This window comes from Balaenoptera physalus (genome assembly GCF_965194825.1).
Source record: "Balaenoptera physalus genome assembly, chromosome: 12".
Lineage (NCBI taxonomy): Eukaryota > Metazoa > Chordata > Mammalia > Artiodactyla > Balaenopteridae > Balaenoptera > Balaenoptera physalus.
Genome location: NC_138897.1, coordinates 69,266,986 through 69,283,079, shown reverse-complemented (window position 1 = coordinate 69,283,079; position 16,094 = coordinate 69,266,986). Strand labels below are relative to the sequence as shown.

The 16,094-nt window shown below is 65.6% G+C and overlaps 1 protein-coding gene across 7 annotated transcripts; it reads left to right on the top strand.

The window, feature by feature from the left end:
• The first annotated feature begins 628 nt into the window (after positions 1-628).
• On the top strand, positions 629-15,826 carry ZDHHC8 (zDHHC palmitoyltransferase 8). 7 transcript variants are annotated; one of them, XM_082417106.1, is made up of 12 exons: positions 629-748; positions 965-1,214; positions 7,435-7,556; positions 7,718-7,875; positions 7,953-8,125; positions 8,330-8,432; positions 8,874-8,965; positions 9,127-9,268; positions 9,462-9,582; positions 9,656-9,765; positions 11,083-12,083; positions 13,176-14,397. In XM_082417106.1, the coding sequence occupies exons 2-12, from the start codon at positions 1,111-1,113 to the stop codon at positions 13,345-13,347; spliced, it is 2,298 nt and encodes a 765-aa protein (XP_082273232.1). In that variant the 5' UTR covers positions 629-748; positions 965-1,110; the 3' UTR covers positions 13,348-14,397. The 7 variants fall into 7 exon arrangements, with proteins under 7 accessions (XP_082273232.1, XP_082273237.1, XP_082273236.1 ...); XM_082417111.1 differs by lacking the exons at positions 629-748; positions 13,176-14,397 and adding an exon at positions 14,912-15,826 and having other exon boundaries at positions 891-1,214; XM_082417110.1 differs by lacking the exon at positions 629-748 and having other exon boundaries at positions 893-1,214; positions 7,718-7,791.
• The last annotated feature ends 268 nt before the right edge of the window (positions 15,827-16,094 follow it).

Here is a 16,094-nt window from a genome sequence, read left to right as displayed (position 1 = left end):
GTCTGATGAGTCCCAGGGCCTGTGCAGTGTGGCCCGAGGAGGTGGCCGCTGGGCTGCGCGGGGTTCTGGCTGTAGAGAAGCAGATGCCCAGGGCCAGGGAGGGCGAGGGCCCCACATGGATTCCGATCTGGGGAGGGGGCAGATGGGTCTTGGTTTCAGAACAGAGGACCCAGGGACGTGTTGGAGGGGACAGACTTGCCGGTCCTCACTATGGAGGCTGTGGTCCACCCACGCGCGGTCCAGAACTGCGAGGCTGCTGGTCCACCTTAAGCGACAGAAGTGGCGGTGCTGGTGGGGTGGGATTTCCTGCAGGAGGTGGGTCTGCCCGCGGGCCTATCCCAGGCACGGGCAGGGTGCCCGGCCCTTCCCGAGGGGCACTCCACTCTGTCCTGGGAGGCCTGCAGCCTGGGCTGGGATGCAGAGGGACCAGCAGCCCCGCCCTCCTTACCCTGCCCGCTGGCCCTGTGGCTCAAGGGCTGTGAGGTGGGCAGGGGATAAACAACCAAGGTGCCCCTGCAGTGTCACAATCCCCCACCCTCATAAATGCTGCGGGTGGGGTGGGGCGGGCGGGGTGTTGCTCCAGATGGGAGGGGCCTGGCCCTACCCAGGAAGAGCTCCGAGGTGTTTAGGGAAAGGTCGGTGCAAACAGGGACCCGGAAGGGACCTACATGCTCCAACGCTGCGGCCTGTGGGCTGGGGACAGAAGGCCTGGCGGTCGCTGCGTGTACCCCGGTGGGCAAGACCTCAGGTGTGCGGCGGCCGCATGGCCTCAGAGGGTCACGGGCTCCCAGCCTGGAGTTGGAGGAGAGGTCCCACCGCGGGAGGGTCCGCCACTGGCTCTGCCCGAGCGCAGAGGGAGGAGGAGGAGGAGGGAGGTGGCAGGCCGGGCAGGTGGGAGGGGCCGGCTGTCGTGAGGGGGGGCCCCGCCCGGCCCCATGGCCCCTCACCGCCAGTCCACCTTAAGGGGCGTGCTGACATCAGCACGCTGTCTCCGCCGGCGCCTGGGAGGTGGGATTTCCTCTGCTGCCACCGCTGCTGCCTGGGTCCTGCCCGTCCAGCCGGCCCCGCCCGCCCGGCCCCGGGGAGGGATGCGGCGGCGCGGCGCCCAGGATGCCCCGCAGCCCCGGGACGCGCCTCAAACCCGCCAAGTACATCCCGGTGGCCACGGCGGCCGCACTGCTGGTCGGCTCCAGCACCCTGTTCTTCGTGTTCACGTGAGTCGGCTGCGGCGCTGGGGCCAGAAGGGGCAGGGCTGCGCACAGCGGTGGACGCGGCCTGGCGGGACCGGGGCCGGGGTTGGGCTGGCGGGCTGGGCTGGGTGGGGGCACCAGGGCCGTGGACAACGTGAGACCCCACTCTGGGCCAAGGCTGATGCCACGAGTGTGCCCGTCCTGGGGTGCCAGGGACAGGTGAGTCCTGGATGTGAGGACACTGGTGTCCGACGGCCACCCCGTGAGCATACCAGGCAGGCCCTGGGTGCGAGGCGCCAGCCCAGGCAGGGGAGTGCGTGCGGGGGCTGCCCAGGGTGTGGTTGCAGCCCTGCCCTCCCCACGAGAGGAGGGGGGCCGCCCAGAGCCACCAGCCCTCCTTGCGAGGAGCCAAGGACGACTCTCGAGTGCCCTCCTAGCCGTCCGGCCCCAGGCCGGAGCCAAGTTGTTCCCGCGTAGGTGTGGCCTGGCCCGGCTGCCACGTGCCTGCCCCATGGCCACCGCCGACGCTGGCCTGGCAGTACGCTCTGCCTTCTCTTGACCTCCTTCTCAGCAAGGCCCAGTGGTCACAGCTGGAGGGTCCAGGCCAGGCCACACCCAGGGACACTGGCCTCGGTGGGCGCTGGGACCCTTGAGGCAGAGGACAGGCAGGTCCCGGGCCCATGCAGACCAGGGTAGGCGCTGACGACAGTTCCCTCTGCATTGTCGTGCCACCCCCCTCCCCAGGGCTCCTCAGGCACAGGGAAGTGTTGGGGACCCCAGGCTTTAGCCATGCAGGTCTGCGACCACCTCCTGCCACAAGTCCCAGGCTGGGACACAGCCAGGTCACCAGAGTAACAACCACTCTAGCCTTCCTGGGGACCTGAGACTTGGGGTGGCCGCAGCCAGTGTTCCAAGGCGGGGGTGGGCAGGAGCCAGCTGGGTACCCTTTCACCTTAGCCGGGGCGAGGGCAGCAGCACAAGGACGGAAGGCTGCATTGGGCACCTTGGAGGTAGGCGAGCCCCGACCTGGAGGCTGGGCTGGGTGGGCACCACAGGCTGCCAACAGCGTGTTTAAAAAAGGCCTGTGTGGACAGGCTTATTTCTGGCTTTGGCGAGCAGACTTGTTCTTGTCACTCAGATGCTGCTGGCTATGAGGCTGTGGGCAGCGGGCGCGGGCCGAGGTGGGATGCGTCCCGCTGAGGCTTCTGGAGGGTGGGGCCTGGGCAGGGGTCTTGCGGGAGTCTCGGCTTTGCTTCCCTGCAGCCTGGTCTCCACTTGCTGGTTCTGGTTTCTCACTCCCCAAGTGCAATTCAGCATTTGTCCTGACTTTAAAAGGAATATGTGTTCTCTGATGAGAACTTGTGAAACGCTGGGAAAAAGTTCAACAAGCAACTGAGATCAACCCCACCCCAGGGAGCTCACCCACCTCCTCTCCCCTTAGGTGCACACAGGCCCCCTGAAGGGTGCTTGTCCTGAGCCTTCCCTTGATTTCAGAGGGTCCTTACTGTCCTGTGAACTCGACCCACCCCAGGGGCTGGGCATGGAGGCTGCCTACCCTCCCTCTGCTCTCACCGCTTGGGTTCTGGGTTCTGGGTTCAGTGACCCAGCGCTGAGAGGTTCGGGGTTGCCTCAGGGCAGCACAGGCGTGCCCTGCATCCTGCCCTGAGTGACTCACTCTGCCTGAGAGACCAGGCGGAAGATGGAGGTGCAGGGGTGCTGGCCGGCGTCCAGGTGCAGCAATCATCTTGCCAAGGGACCCTCACTCGCCCCCCGGAACTGGGATCCCTGCACCCCACGGCCACATTCCTTGGCTGAATGGCCATCAAGGACCCTGGCCGGCTCCCAGCCCGGTTCTGCTGGCGTTGTAGTTCCTGAGGGGGTCTGCTGGGTGGCCCAGGCCCAATGACACCACCCACAGTGGGCTGATTCCGGGTAAGCAGGGGGCCAAGCAGTCCCCTTCTTGGGACAGGCCTCTCGTCACCCTGGTACCCAAACCTCTGCCCTGTTACTGATCCCAGGCCCACTGCAGACTCAGACACCCGCTCCTGGGCCCTTCCCACCCTGCCCTCGGGGCCCCGCAGGATTCTGTCTGCTCTGCTCCTTGGACTTCACTGGAAGCTGAGTGGTCCCCGGCCCTCGCTCTACACTCAGTAAATATGAGTTGCACCTTTGAGACAGGTCCACGTAGGCAGCAACTCCGGGTGTCACTCAGGGTGGGGAGCCCAGGCCTAGAGGACCAAAGACCCATCCCTTGGGCCAGCTCTCTGAGGGGCTCGGCCAGCAGGACACTCAGATATGTCAGCAGGAAAGGCTGGGGTGTGGGGAGGATGCCCAGAGCTGGGGGTGTCCCCCCACCCGAGGATGGGTAGCATGCCTCAGGGTAGGTTCCTGGTGGCCCTCCTCCTCCAGGAAGCCCTCCTGGGTTCTTGGTACAGTACTGTCCCCCTGGGCCCCAGAAGGCTCAGCGTCAGGCCGGGTCAGGTGCTGGGAGGGGTCCGAGAGCGCCAAGGCCAGGTCTCTGCCCCTGCCCCTTCCCCTTCCTCCTCCTGGAGCCACCTTACAGAACGACAGGGACCCTGTGAACATCAGAGGGCCAGGGCTGCTTGGTGGGATACCCATGCCTGGGGCCCACACTGGGCTGTCTTGTCTCTGTCTGGGGCCAGTGGGCTGACTTCTGGGATGTCACGGCAGGTCCCCAGGATGGGCCTGAGCCCTCCCTATGCTTAGAGGCCCAGTCAGCCACAAGGCCCAGCCTAGGACAGTGAGAGTTCCAGTCCAAGACCAAGCCAGCCTGTTGCGGGCCTAGGTGGATGGAGCCGCTGGCAGGGACCATATGCGGAGGGGGACACTTGGTGTTAGCCCCCTGCCAGGACTTGCTGTGTGTACCCCTGGTCCCCTGAGCTTCAGTTTCCCCATCTGCTTGGGTGTCTGTAGGGGGTGCATGTGGCCAGAGGCCCTGTCTGGCTGGACCAGGGCAGAGTGGCCGCAGACCCTCTGGTTCCGGGTGTCCCGTGTGTGAGCTTCATTAGTCAGTGTTAATGAAGAACCTGATTTAAGTGAAAACGTCTGAGTTAAAATTTTCCATTCTGCATTTAGCCGAGGCCGCATGCTACGCTGCAGAACCCCATCCTGCTGGGCGGTGTCTCCTGCCGGCCCAGGTGGGGCCATGGTGGAGGCTCAGGAGGGGGGCCGGCCCGGGGGAGGGGCCTGCAGTGTGTCTGCCACCAGTGGGCAGTGTCCCACCCCTGCCCGGCAGGGCGAGCCTGGAGCACACCATTCCCTGGGAGGGGAGTGGGGTGTCATCCCTGAGGACAGAGAGGTGCTCCTGGAGCCTGGCACAGACTCAGGCGGCCGGAGCAGTGCTGCCTGCCAGGCCTCACCCACGGAGCTCGTGTGTCCTCACACATCCTCACACTTGCCCATCCCACAGGGAGCTGAGAGATGTCCAGAGAGGGCTGGGGTGTGGGGGTCAGTGGAGGAGGGGCAAGTCTGCATCTGTGTTTGTGCGTGAATGAGGGTACAAATGTGCCATTGTGTGCACGTGTGCATATCCGTACACACGTCGGCACACACGTGCCTTTTGTGTTGATCACATGTGCGTGTGTGTATGCATGCTTGTGCAGTATCCACACATGTACACCTGGAGCATTGTGTGTGTCTGCGTGTGTGCTACACACGTGTGCATGCATGGGTCCCTGCATGTTCATGTGGATGTGCGTGTGTTCTTTCGTCTTCTCCCCTACTTAGCTGTTCCTGGGCCCTGGCAGCATTGGCTAGTGAGCCAGTCCTTGTTGGGCATGACCCAGGCCTCAGCCCCTCTTATGGCACAGCCTGGGGGTAGAGGCCCCCGGGGCGAGGATGGGGGGACAGGATGCGTGGCAGTGCCTGATCCTGGGTCTGAGTGAAGCCTGGGGGGCTGGAGGTGGTGAGTGGAGGGTAAAGTGGCTCAGGTCCCAGTCAGAGAACCCATACCCTCCCAGACTTGCCCAGCACCGGCTAAAGCCCCACCCTGCCCTCCCCGGTATGTGCTGCCCACGCGTGCAGTGGGTGGGTGGTGTCCAACCGGGGTAGAGACCATCTAGCACCTCACTGCAAGCGTTACTCCGTCACCTTGCAGCTGCTGCTCTCCCCAGCCCCACCCGTGTCACTCAGGGTCATCGAGGCCCAGGGAGGACAAAGCAGTGTGGGCCTCCGGGGAGGGGGAGGGTGGCCTGAGCTGCCCACCAGGGCTGGCCTGAGCTGCCCGGCAGGTCACTGCAAAGGGCCGGTGGGCAGTGGGCTCTCAACATCTGCCGGTAAAACTTGGAGGGCGATGATGAAGGGCCGCGCTCGGCCCCCGTCCCATGTCCTCCCGCCTTCAGCGCCCGCCTGCCTGCTGCACTTCGTGTCTGCATGTCTGTCCGTTCTCGGCCAGTTCCCTCCTCTCGAGAGCAGGCTGGCTTCCCAATGTGCGACAGTGCAGGTGCCTGAAAGCCACGTTTTCCTTTTGCACAGACTACGTGGTCAGCCCTCCCAGAAGGCGCGTGGGGAGCTGGCTCACAGAGCCAGGGTGGGTCCGCGGTGCCCACCTCTCCCAGGTTCTGGCTGTGCCTGGCTCTCTCTCACCTGTCTTCACCGGCATCTGGGCTCCTAGCCCCCTCCCACCCCGTTGGGAGACCATGCCTCAGGGGCCCACCGTCATCCTGCCAAATGACATTGGATCGGAGGTCACAAACATACATTGAGCACTGTCTGCACGCCAGGCTCCAGCGTGCAGGGATGGGGAGTGTGGAAGGTATCTGCCCTGGGCCGCCTGGGCAGGGGTGGTGGAGGAAGGCCTCCCGGCAGAGGGACCCCGTGTCCTCAGGTTGTGCATCACTTCCACGACGGGTTCTGGAGAAGAGGAAGGGGCAACTCACGGCTCCCAGCCCGCCAAGTATGCTGCCTGCCGTGGGAGCGGAATCTTTAAATAGCCTCTTGCTTTCCACTAAAAATAGAGAAGTTCCGCTACCATGGAGGTGGTTGCTGGGGTGGCAGGGCTGGCTCCCAGCCAAGGCAGGCGTGGGCGTGCCAGTGTGGCCGGCGTATGCCGTGGGGGTGGGCAGGGCCACGGGCACGACTCACTCTGCGGGTGGCCACAATGCCCTATCCACATGGTCAAGTCTGGTGTAGGGGATCCCCACCGGCCCCCCAGCTCCACAGAGGGCCTGAGTGCGGGGAGGGAAGCAAAACCACTGGGTGCGCCCTGCTTATCACAGCAGCCATGGGAGAGATGGTGAGCCTGAAGCCAGAGGGGCTTCGTAGTAGCCTAGTGGGCAGAGACCCACCACAGGGTTGGGGCAGGGGGTCACAGGCCATGTGCCCAAGGACTGGCGAGTCTCCACTGAGGGGGTGCTCTGGTCAGGTCCTGCGAGGCCTGAGGAAGATGCTCTCTGTGCTAGAGTGTCCACCAGGGAGGCGTGTGAGACCTTTGCAGGGAGCCAGCAGTCTGAGAAGGCTTCATGGAAGAGGGGGCAGCCTTGGAGCCAAGTGGCGAGGGGTGATGAGAGATGGTGGAGGGGTGGGGGGCGGCATGCTTTTAGAGTCTCCAAGTATTCTGCACTGCCCTATGGAGAGTAAGGTGACAAACTAAAAAGAAGAGGCAGCCTGGGCAGGGATGCACCCAGGGCCCAGGTCCTGAGACTGCACCCCTCAGGGAAGAGCAGGCATGATCCCCCCATACATTTACAGACCGAGGACTGGGGCTCCCCACACCACACCCCAGAATCTCCCTGGCAACAGGGCCCTGCCAAGCTGGGGACAGGTCTGGGTGAGGCCCAGGGCTGGCCTGAGCTGCCCGGCAGGTCACTGGCCTCTACCCGTCAGAGCACATGGGCAGAGCCAGCTCCTTTCCCATCCTGGGCTCCCACCTCCTGTCTGTGTCTCCCCATCCAGGGCAGGGGACCCGGAAAGATGCCCAGCTGGTGCAGGAGGACGTGGCTTGGCTCTGGCCTATGGGCCTCTCTGAGCCTCAGTCTGCTCAACTGGGAGTTGAGCTCCTAACAGGTGCTCAGGGGTGTCTGGGTCAGGGCTGACACACACGGAGCCTGTGCACAGCCCCTGAGGGTTGAGTAGAGAAGCAGGGGGCCCGTGGCAACAGTGGTCTCCCTGACTGCCATGCTGAGCACTGCACGCGTATGGCCAAGCCTAATTCCTCTGCCCCGCGTCCCCTCCCCACACACCTGCCACACCCCCAGACCCAGCTCTGCACTGCTGTCCAACACAGGTGCCCATGGTTGACACGAGCTGTGTCCCCAGCCGTTCCTGTCTACAATGGCATCCTCTTCCTCTTTGTGCTGGCCAACTTCAGCATGGCCACCTTCATGGACCCTGGCGTCTTCCCCCGAGGTAGGGCCCTGTGCTGGGGCAGCTCATCTGGCTCATTTTCGCTAGAGTGTGAGTGGCTGACGAAGGAGACCCTGGCTGGGGGTGGTGTGGGGGGTGGGGGGCTGGCTGGAGAGGGGCTCTCCTGCCAGGGAAGTCATTTTCGTGCTGCCCCCGGCCCACAGCGGATGAGGACGAGGATAAGGAGGATGACTTCCGGGCCCCACTGTACAAGAACGTGGATGTGCGGGGCATCCAGGTCCGTATGAAATGGTGCGCCACCTGCCACTTCTACCGCCCGCCGCGCTGCTCCCACTGCAGCGTCTGCGACAACTGCGTGGAGGTGACCGCCTGCCCCGCCCCCAGCCCACGCCCTCCTCCCCTGCCCGCCGTGTGCCCTGACGCGCTGTTCCTGCCCAGGACTTCGACCACCACTGCCCCTGGGTCAACAACTGCATTGGGCGCCGCAACTACCGCTACTTCTTCCTGTTCCTGCTGTCGCTCAGTGCGCACATGGTGGGCGTCGTAGCCTTCGGCCTGGTCTATGTGCTGAACCATGCCGAGGGGTTGGGCGCCGCGCACACCACCATCACGTATCCTTGGCCTGACCACAAAGGCGATGTGGACCGGGGACGCTTCTCACAGGGGAAGTCGAGGCTTGGAGGGGTGGGTCGGCAGCCCAGAAGTCCCCAGGGAGTGGGTCTCCTTCCCTGAGTGGGCAGTGGGGAGGGGGTGGGTAGTCTGTCCACAGGCGCCTGCTCCATCCTCACCCACGGCCGTTGGCCTTAACGGGCCAGCATGGCCGTCATGTGTGTGGCCGGCCTCTTCTTCATCCCTGTCATCGGCCTCACTGGCTTCCACGTGGTGCTGGTCACTCGGGGCCGCACCACCAATGAGCAGGTGCAGACCCTGGGTGGGGCCGTGCAGGGATGGGAGTGGGCATGGGAGGGTCCCCGATGGGCTGAGCGAGGAACCAGGGCTGCACAGGGACTGGGGTGGGGCGGGGCAGGGCAGGGCCGTGGGGGCCCTCGGCTGACGTGCAGCTGTGGTAGGGGAAGCTCTGGCCCTGGAGACCCCAGGTGGGGTTTGGCATGTGGGGTCTCACCTGCCCTGTCCCCCTCCTCACCCCCATCTGTGGGCACTGCAGCCACCAGTGAGTCAGAGCCCAGAAATTCCACAGCTGCATGCAGGGGCAGACCCTGGTGACCTGGGTGGGGGCCACCTCTGGGCTGACCCTGCCCAACTCACCTCTGCGGAACGCCTGCTGTCCCTGCCTGTCCCCCTGCCCTCCTTGGCCAGACCCTGGCTAGCCAGGCTGGCTGAGGGGTCCCATGTCCACAGGTGACGGGGAAGTTCCGTGGGGGTGTGAACCCCTTCACCCGCGGCTGCTATGGGAACGTGGAGCATGTGCTGTGCAGCCCCCTGGCGCCCCGGTGAGGCCCGGCGGGTGTCCAGTGGGCCTCCTCGGGGTTTGGGGTGGGCAGCCATGGGCCCTCAGCCTGATCCACTTCTGCTTTTGGCAGGTGGGGTCCTGCCCTTGACATGCATTCTGGCCAGGTTGCCCTGGCCACTGACCCCTCTGCCCCTGGTGCAGGTATGTGGTGGAGCCGCCCCGGCTGCCGCTCGCCGCTCGCCTGAAGCCGCCCTTCCTTCGGCCAGAGCTCCTGGAGCGAGCGGCACCGCTCAAGGTCAAGCTTAGTGACAACGGGCTGAAGGCTGGCCTGGGCCACAGCAAGGTGGGGACCTAGGGGTGGGGTAAGGGATGGGGTGAGGTGGGAAGCGGTCAGGTTGGAGGGGCCTAAGAGTAGAAAGGGGAAGGACTGGGTGGAATGGGGGAGGGGCCTAGGTCCCAGGCCCCAGGATGGAGTCCCCAGTTAAGCCCTGCCCGTGGCCTGTACCCTACACACCACTGACCGCGCCCCCTCCCAGTCCAAGGGCAGCCTGGACCGGTTGGATGAGAAGCCGCTGGACCTGGGGCCGCCGCTGCCCCCCAAGGCGGAGGCGGGCACATTTGGCAGCGACCTGCAGACCCCACGCCCCGGCAGTGCTGGTGAGGCGGGGTCGGCCAAACGGAGGGAGGGGCACAGACTGATCCCAGTCTGACAGTGGTCCATCTCCCCCAGAGAGCGCCCTGTCGGCGCAGAGGACCAGCCCCCCGACACCCGCCATGTACAAGTTCCGGCCCGCCTTTCCCACGGGTACCAAGGCGCCCTTCTGTGGGCCGGGCGAGCAGGTGAGGAGGCCTGGCCCTGCCCGGAGGTCCCAAGGCCCCGCCCCGGAGGCTCCACCCAAGAGGCCCCGCCCGGGAAGCTCCAGAGCCCCGCCCCCAGACTTCACCACACCCTGGAGGCCACGTCCCCAGGAATCCTACCTGAAGCCCCGCCCCAGGCCTCACCCTTGAAGGACCCGCCTGGGTCACAGAGGGTGTGGGCATCCCAGCTGGAGCTGGTAGGGGGGAGCGGGGCCGGGTGTCCTGGGAGGGGCTGGCGCAGGCAGTCCTAGCCACCTGGCCCTTGGCCAGTGTTGCCTGCTGGCTCTAGGCGCTGCCCCCGCGGGCACTGTGTGCCAGGATGCCTGGAATTCCACCATTAGTCACTCTGTAAGGTCCTCAGGGCCCTCGGGAAGGCTTCAGAGGAATCTGAGATTGTTTGAGGAAGCACATTTATTCTCTGCGTTCACGTGGAGCAGCAGACGGCCTGAGCAGACACCCAGACCCCTGAGGTTCCCAGGCTGCCTCCCTCCTTCATGCCACCAGAGGGCAGGCCCGTGGCTGAGCCAGCACACTTGGACCAGCCCCTCTCTCCCAGGGCACTCCCTCCAGGACTGATATCCCGCCTGACACTGCCTCTGGGGCCTGCTGGTCAGGGCAGTGAGTCTGGGCCTCCCTGGCCAGTGTCCGGTGGCCCTTCTTGGAATGAGGGGGCTTAGGTGGGTTGCCTCCTTCCTGGGATTGTCCTGGATCCCATGGAGGGTCTGGCTTGTTGGTCAAGTGCCCTGAGGCCACATTTGTCCCCACCCATGCGCCTTCTGGGTTTTGAGGTTCTGCAGGCTCTTGTCCCAGTCCAAGTCTGTGTGCCTGGAATCACGGAGAATCAAAAAGTCCCCTCTCTGTCACTGTGGCTACCCCCTGGGCTGCTGGGCTCCGAGGGCTGCTGTGGCCCCTGCTGTCTGCTTTGCACTGCCCGCCCAGACCCTCAGCCGTGGGGTGCCTGGGAGAGGCCCTGGGTCACTGTGCGTTTATTAAGTCTCTTCGAGGTCCTGATCCCACGGCTGCCCCAAGGCCCCTTCCTCTCCCTGGGGAGTTGGGCTGGAGCAGATGCACAGCCTTCCCTGGAGAGATACTGGGGCTCCCTGCTCTGCTCCACCCTGTCCCCACTTCCCTCCGTGGGGCGCAGGGGATAGAGAGCTTCTGGGAACAGCTCGTCGGTTGCACCTGCCGCCACCCCTGATGCCACCGGGATTACAACTTCCTAGTGGGCACAGAGCACCTGGTGAGCTGGCAGGGCACAGTGGGTGGGCCAAGATGGATGTGCGCCATCTCCCCCTGCAGGTCACGGGCACTGACTCCCTGACGCTGGGGGAGGACAGCATCCACAGCCTGGACTTTGCATCCGAGCCCAGCCTGGACGTCCCTGACTACCCGCCCAGCGGCCTGCATGCGGCTTACCCGCCATCCCCACCACTCAGTGCTGCTGACACCTTCTCAGGCGCCTTGCGCTCCCTGAGCCTCAAGGCCGCCAGCCGGCGGGGCGGGGACCACGTGGCCCTGCAGCCCCTGCGCTCTGAGGGTGGGCCCCCCACACCCCACCGTGGCCTCTTTGCCCCCCACGCGCTGCCCAACCGCAACGGCAGCCTGTCCTACGACAGCCTGCTGAACCCTGGCTCTCCCGGGGGCCACACGTGCCCGGCCCACCCCTCAGCTGGCGCAGCCAGCTACCGCTCGCCCTACCTGCACGCGGGGGCAGCGGGCGACCCACCACGGCCCCCGCCCCGCAGCTTCAGCCCCGTGCTGGGCCTGCGGCCTCGGGAGCCCTCGCCTGTGCGCTACGACAACCTGTCCAGGACCATCATGGCCTCCATCCAGGAGCGCAAGGACAGGGAGGAGCGTGAGCGGCTGCTGCGCTCTCAGGCTGACTCGCTCTTTGGCGACTCGGGCGTCTACGACGCACCCAGCTCCTATAGCCTGCAGCAGGCCAGCGTGCTGTCCGAGGGCCCCCGTGGCCCCACGCTGCGCTGCAGCTCCAGGGACGACCTGGTGGCCGGGCCCGGCTTCGGGGGCGCCCGCAACCCCGCGCTGCAGGCGTCGCTGTCCTCGCTGTCCAGCGCCGTGAGCCGGGCGCCGCGGACCTCCTCTTCCTCCCTGCAGGCAGACCTGGCCAACAGTGGCGCCCCGGGGGCCCGGCCCGCCAGCGGCTCGCACAGGTCACCCGTGCGCCAGGTCCCTCCGTCCCCACCTAGCACTCCCCGCTCGCCCTCCTACGTGGGCCCCAAAGCCGTCGCCTTCATCCAAGCGGAGCTCCCAGAACCGCCGCCCTCGCTGTCTGTGCAGAGGTGGGTGCTCAGGGTGCGGTCAGCTGCTGGGCACAGGGCAGGTGTCTGGCTGCCTGCAGGGCCTCTTGGCCAAGCACGTGGGGGCTGCCCAGGAGGCCTGAGGCTACCAAGGGGGGTGGGCCTCACCCACCTTGGAGGATCCTGGCGGCCAGTGTGAGGGTAGCCCGGCTACAAGGACGCCCTGGCATGTCCGGGGACCAGGGGCAGGAGAATTTGCATCTTGAGCCCAACACCCACACTCTCCCCTGGCTGGCACAGACCCAGCATGTGGGGGACCCTAGGGTTCTTCCTCTAGAGATGGTGCCACTGTCCATGTCCAGAAGGCCAAGTCTGGGGGACATCCTCCCACAGCAAAACATGCCACTCTGGGCACCACAGTCCTGGCCCTCGGGGGGCACACAGCCCCAGGAAGCAAGGGCTTCCCTGCTCAGAGATGGGCAAACTGAGTCTCAGAAGGGCAGGCTGGTCCCAGGCCCAAGTACAAGAGCTGAGCACCTGCTGGGCATGTTTGCTCACCAGGGCTTCACCTGGCTGCCGTGAGCACAGGCTCAGTTGACAAGGAGGTTCCTGTTGTGGGTGTAACAGGCCCAGAGGGGGCAGCTGTGAGGCAGCCCAGGGAGGGAGGGGCTCCTGCCCGCATGAATGCTGGGCAGCGAGGTCCATGCTACTGGTCAGTGCTGGGCAGGCTGGAGGGCAGAAGGGCAGCCCCTCGTTTCCCTTGGAGGGAGCAGGGAAGAGGCCACATCGTCACCGCTGGGCTTCCCAGCTCAGGGCACCAGGACAGGGCAGGGTCCAGGGACTCGCCTGGCCAGCATCCACCTGGCCTCCCTGTGTTCTGTGGTCTGTGCCGAGAGGCCTGGGAGGGGATGGCGGCCATTATGACATCTGTCTGTCCTGTGACAGCACGGCCCTCCCCTGGCAGGCTCTGCTCCCCCACCCATTTCCATGTGGGACCGTCCAGGGTCAGAGGCAGGGGCTGCCCAGTGCTCCGTCTGTGTCTGTGTCCTCTGTCCTCTTGCCTCCGCTGGCCCCTGTCCTGCCATGGTCCCGTGTTCACCGTGTGTGTGCGTGTATGTGCTTGTTTTGATGCAGGGACCACCCTCAGCTGAAGACCCCCCCAAGTAAGCTTAATGGGCAGTCCCCGGGCCTGGCCCGCTTGGGGCTTGCCACCGGCCCCCCAGGGCCCTCCGCCAGCCCCACCCGGCACACGCTCGTTAAGAAGGTGTCCGGCGTGGGTGGGACCACATACGAGATCTCGGTGTGAGGACTGACTGCCACCCGTCGCCGTGGCGCCATGGGAGCCAGGACCCCCCCCCCCCCAGCGGCTGCCCCCACTCCCAACTTCTCTGCCCTGGGAGAGGAGGCCCAGGCTTGGTGTGGACGCATCAGCGGGAGGAGAACCACGCCTCCACGGGCCTATCCCTCGTCCTCGGCCCGTGCATCCACTCATCTGCTCACCAGGGCACGGCTGGGCCAAGGGCCATGAGGCTGCAGGATCTGCGTGTTGGTGGCCCTGCTCCCACGAGCTGGGCAGCAAGGGGGCGTGGACTGCACAGGTTGTCACCAGGCCAGTCCCTACCCACTTCCCTTACACATGGGTCACCATGGCCCAGAGATGGACAGAGAGGCCTGGGCCCCTGGCCGTCCTCCCAGACCAAGGGCCCCACCGCCCAGCTGCTCCTAACCATTGCCTTTCAGGGACCCGCTGGAAGCTTGTAGCTTGGCAAGGCCCACTCTTCTGCAGGGAGTCCAGGCCCGGCCCACAGGCACCCAGCTCCGGGACTGCTCTGGGTTCTGACGGACAGGTGCACAAATGGACAGACGGACGGACAGCCAGCTGTGGGTGGGGTCCTGGCTCCGTGTGTCTCGTCTCGCCCAGCTGGTGGGCGCGTCCCCGTGTCTGTGCGCTGAGCTGCCATGCCACGTCCCATGTGTTCACGCTCGGGCCCCCGCTGCCCCCACTGCCCGGAAACTCGCTTTAATTGAAGCCTTAATCTTTGCTTTATGCTCTTGTGGGAGGTGACGGGGGCAGGGGGAGCGGGCACAGGAGGCCGGATGCCACCACAGGGGGCCCACGCGACCCCGAGTCCCCTCCCTGCAAACTGGAGACCCCCACCCGAGGCATGCAAAGTCCAGGCCCTGCTGGAGCCTGGGCGCCCACGTGGAAAGCACATCGGGGAGGGGTCGGAGTTTTGTCTGGCGCCAGGGACCCGAGAGTAAGCACACGGCAGCGTCCGCTTGCGTTGTGTCTGTTTTATGTTTTTATATCTACATCTATATATCTATAATTTTATTAAAAAAAGAAAAAGAGTCATTTCGATCCTTTCCTTGAGCAAGGCCAGGGGCTCCGGGCGGGGGCAGAGGGGGTCAGGCTCCGGGAGAGGTGGTGGCGGACAGTCCGGGCGTGGACGTTCTGCGTGGGTGTTTCCGTGGACTGAAGCCATGTTGGAGGCCTGGTGGGTGGGGGCTGGCCGGCGGTTCTCTGGCTGACCAGCGTGAGGCTTTCCTGGGTCTGCGTCATCCCTGGCAGTAACAGGGCGTTTGGAGAGAAGCTGGGGCTGTAGCCGCCCCAGGGGCCCAGGATCCCAGGAGCAGGGAGTGCCCGCCCGTGCTGCAGCTGCGCGGACTGGAACTCATCTCCCGTCCCCCCTGCAAGTGTCTGGGGTGGGGACGTCGGGAATCCACAGCTTTTCAGGGGCTGGGGGACTGGGGCAGGGGCTGGCCCCGCGTGGTAGGCCAGCGGGTCCTCAGACCCTGAACCGGGCAGCTCTGCCCCTTGCTGACCTCCGCCTTTCTGCTTCTCTCTCACGGGACGCTGCAACCCGCAGGGGGCGGATCGGCACCTGCAGCCGTGGATGGGGGCGGCGTGGCCAGCCCAGGGTGCCCCCCGGCCTGCACCTGTGCCACCTTGGCCTCCCGGTGGACCGCCCGTCACTGCGGGTCCCCTGGAGCCCGGCCACTGGGGCGCCCCCCCGGGGGGCCGTGTGCCGTCTACACTCGGCCGCCTCCAGCCTCTTCCCCAGCCTCTCAGGGCCCGAGCGGGACACCAAGTAGGAGACTCCGGGGCCCAAGAGGCCAGGCTGCCGCAGACCCTAGGGTGTGGGCTGGGGGTCCCCTCTCCACCAGCTGCACCTTGACTGACCCCGAGCCCACCAGGGCCCGTGACCCTGTGCCCTCCCAGCTCAGGAAGTCCCCACCTGCTGCAGAGGGTCCGAAAACCCAGGTGGGGGCCCTGGAGCTGCTGGGACCAGCACAGCCTTCCCGGGTGTCACCATTACCTGACTCCTGCCTGACCAAGCACTTTACACGCCACTTCCTCCCAGGGAGCCCCGGCCTCTGTGGGTTGGGCTGGGTGGGGGTCTCAGGTCGCCCCTGCAGGTCACTACACTCCCCCCTCCCTGCACCCAGCACATGAACAGATGCCTTAAGCTCCTGGAGCCGCCAGCTGGAGGAGACCCCAGCCCACCGGCCCTGCCCGGGTGGTCTTCACTCCTTCACTCTGAGATGTTGCACCTGGCGAGCTCAGAGGGCCCTGCCACCCCCAGCCTTGCAGCCCCCAGCTGGCTGGGCCTGGATGCTCCCAGGGGCAGGGCCGGGCCCTGGCCGTCCCCTCGTCCCCTCTGCCTGGGCAGCGGCTCTGTTTCTCCCACTTGGGGATGAGCAGCCACAAAGCTATTCTCTATTGTTCTAAAAGGTATTGCCCCGCCCCAGTTTAATGCACTAAATAAAATTTTTGGTGTTTACCTCCATGGCTCTGTCCACCAGCGTGGTCCCCCTGTCCTCCAAGCCTTGGGGAAGCGCCAGGAGGCTGGACTGGACAGGGACCCTGGGATGGGGAGGGAACAGGAGCCGGGGGCCGGGTGGTGGCTGGGCCGGTTTGGGAAGGGGGGTGGTCGGCCAGACAGGGACGTGGGTTATGTGAAGGGTCAGCAGAGCCTGGGCTGAGAACCTGATCCCCGAGGTCTGCCAGTCCCAGGGGTGAGGCCTGAGGACCTCACTTTCAGTGGAGTC

Coding starts and splice junctions, on each gene's coding strand:
- ZDHHC8 (XM_082417111.1), top strand. CDS start 1,111: ATGCCCCGCAGCCCCGGGACGCGCCTCAAACCCGCCAAGTACATCCCG. Junction 1,215..7,434: donor ACCCTGTTCTTCGTGTTCAC/GTGAGTCGGCTG, acceptor TGTCCAACACAG/GTGCCCATGGTTGACACGAG. Junction 9,269..9,461: donor CTGGCCTGGGCCACAGCAAG/GTGGGGACCTAG, acceptor GCCCCCTCCCAG/TCCAAGGGCAGCCTGGACCG.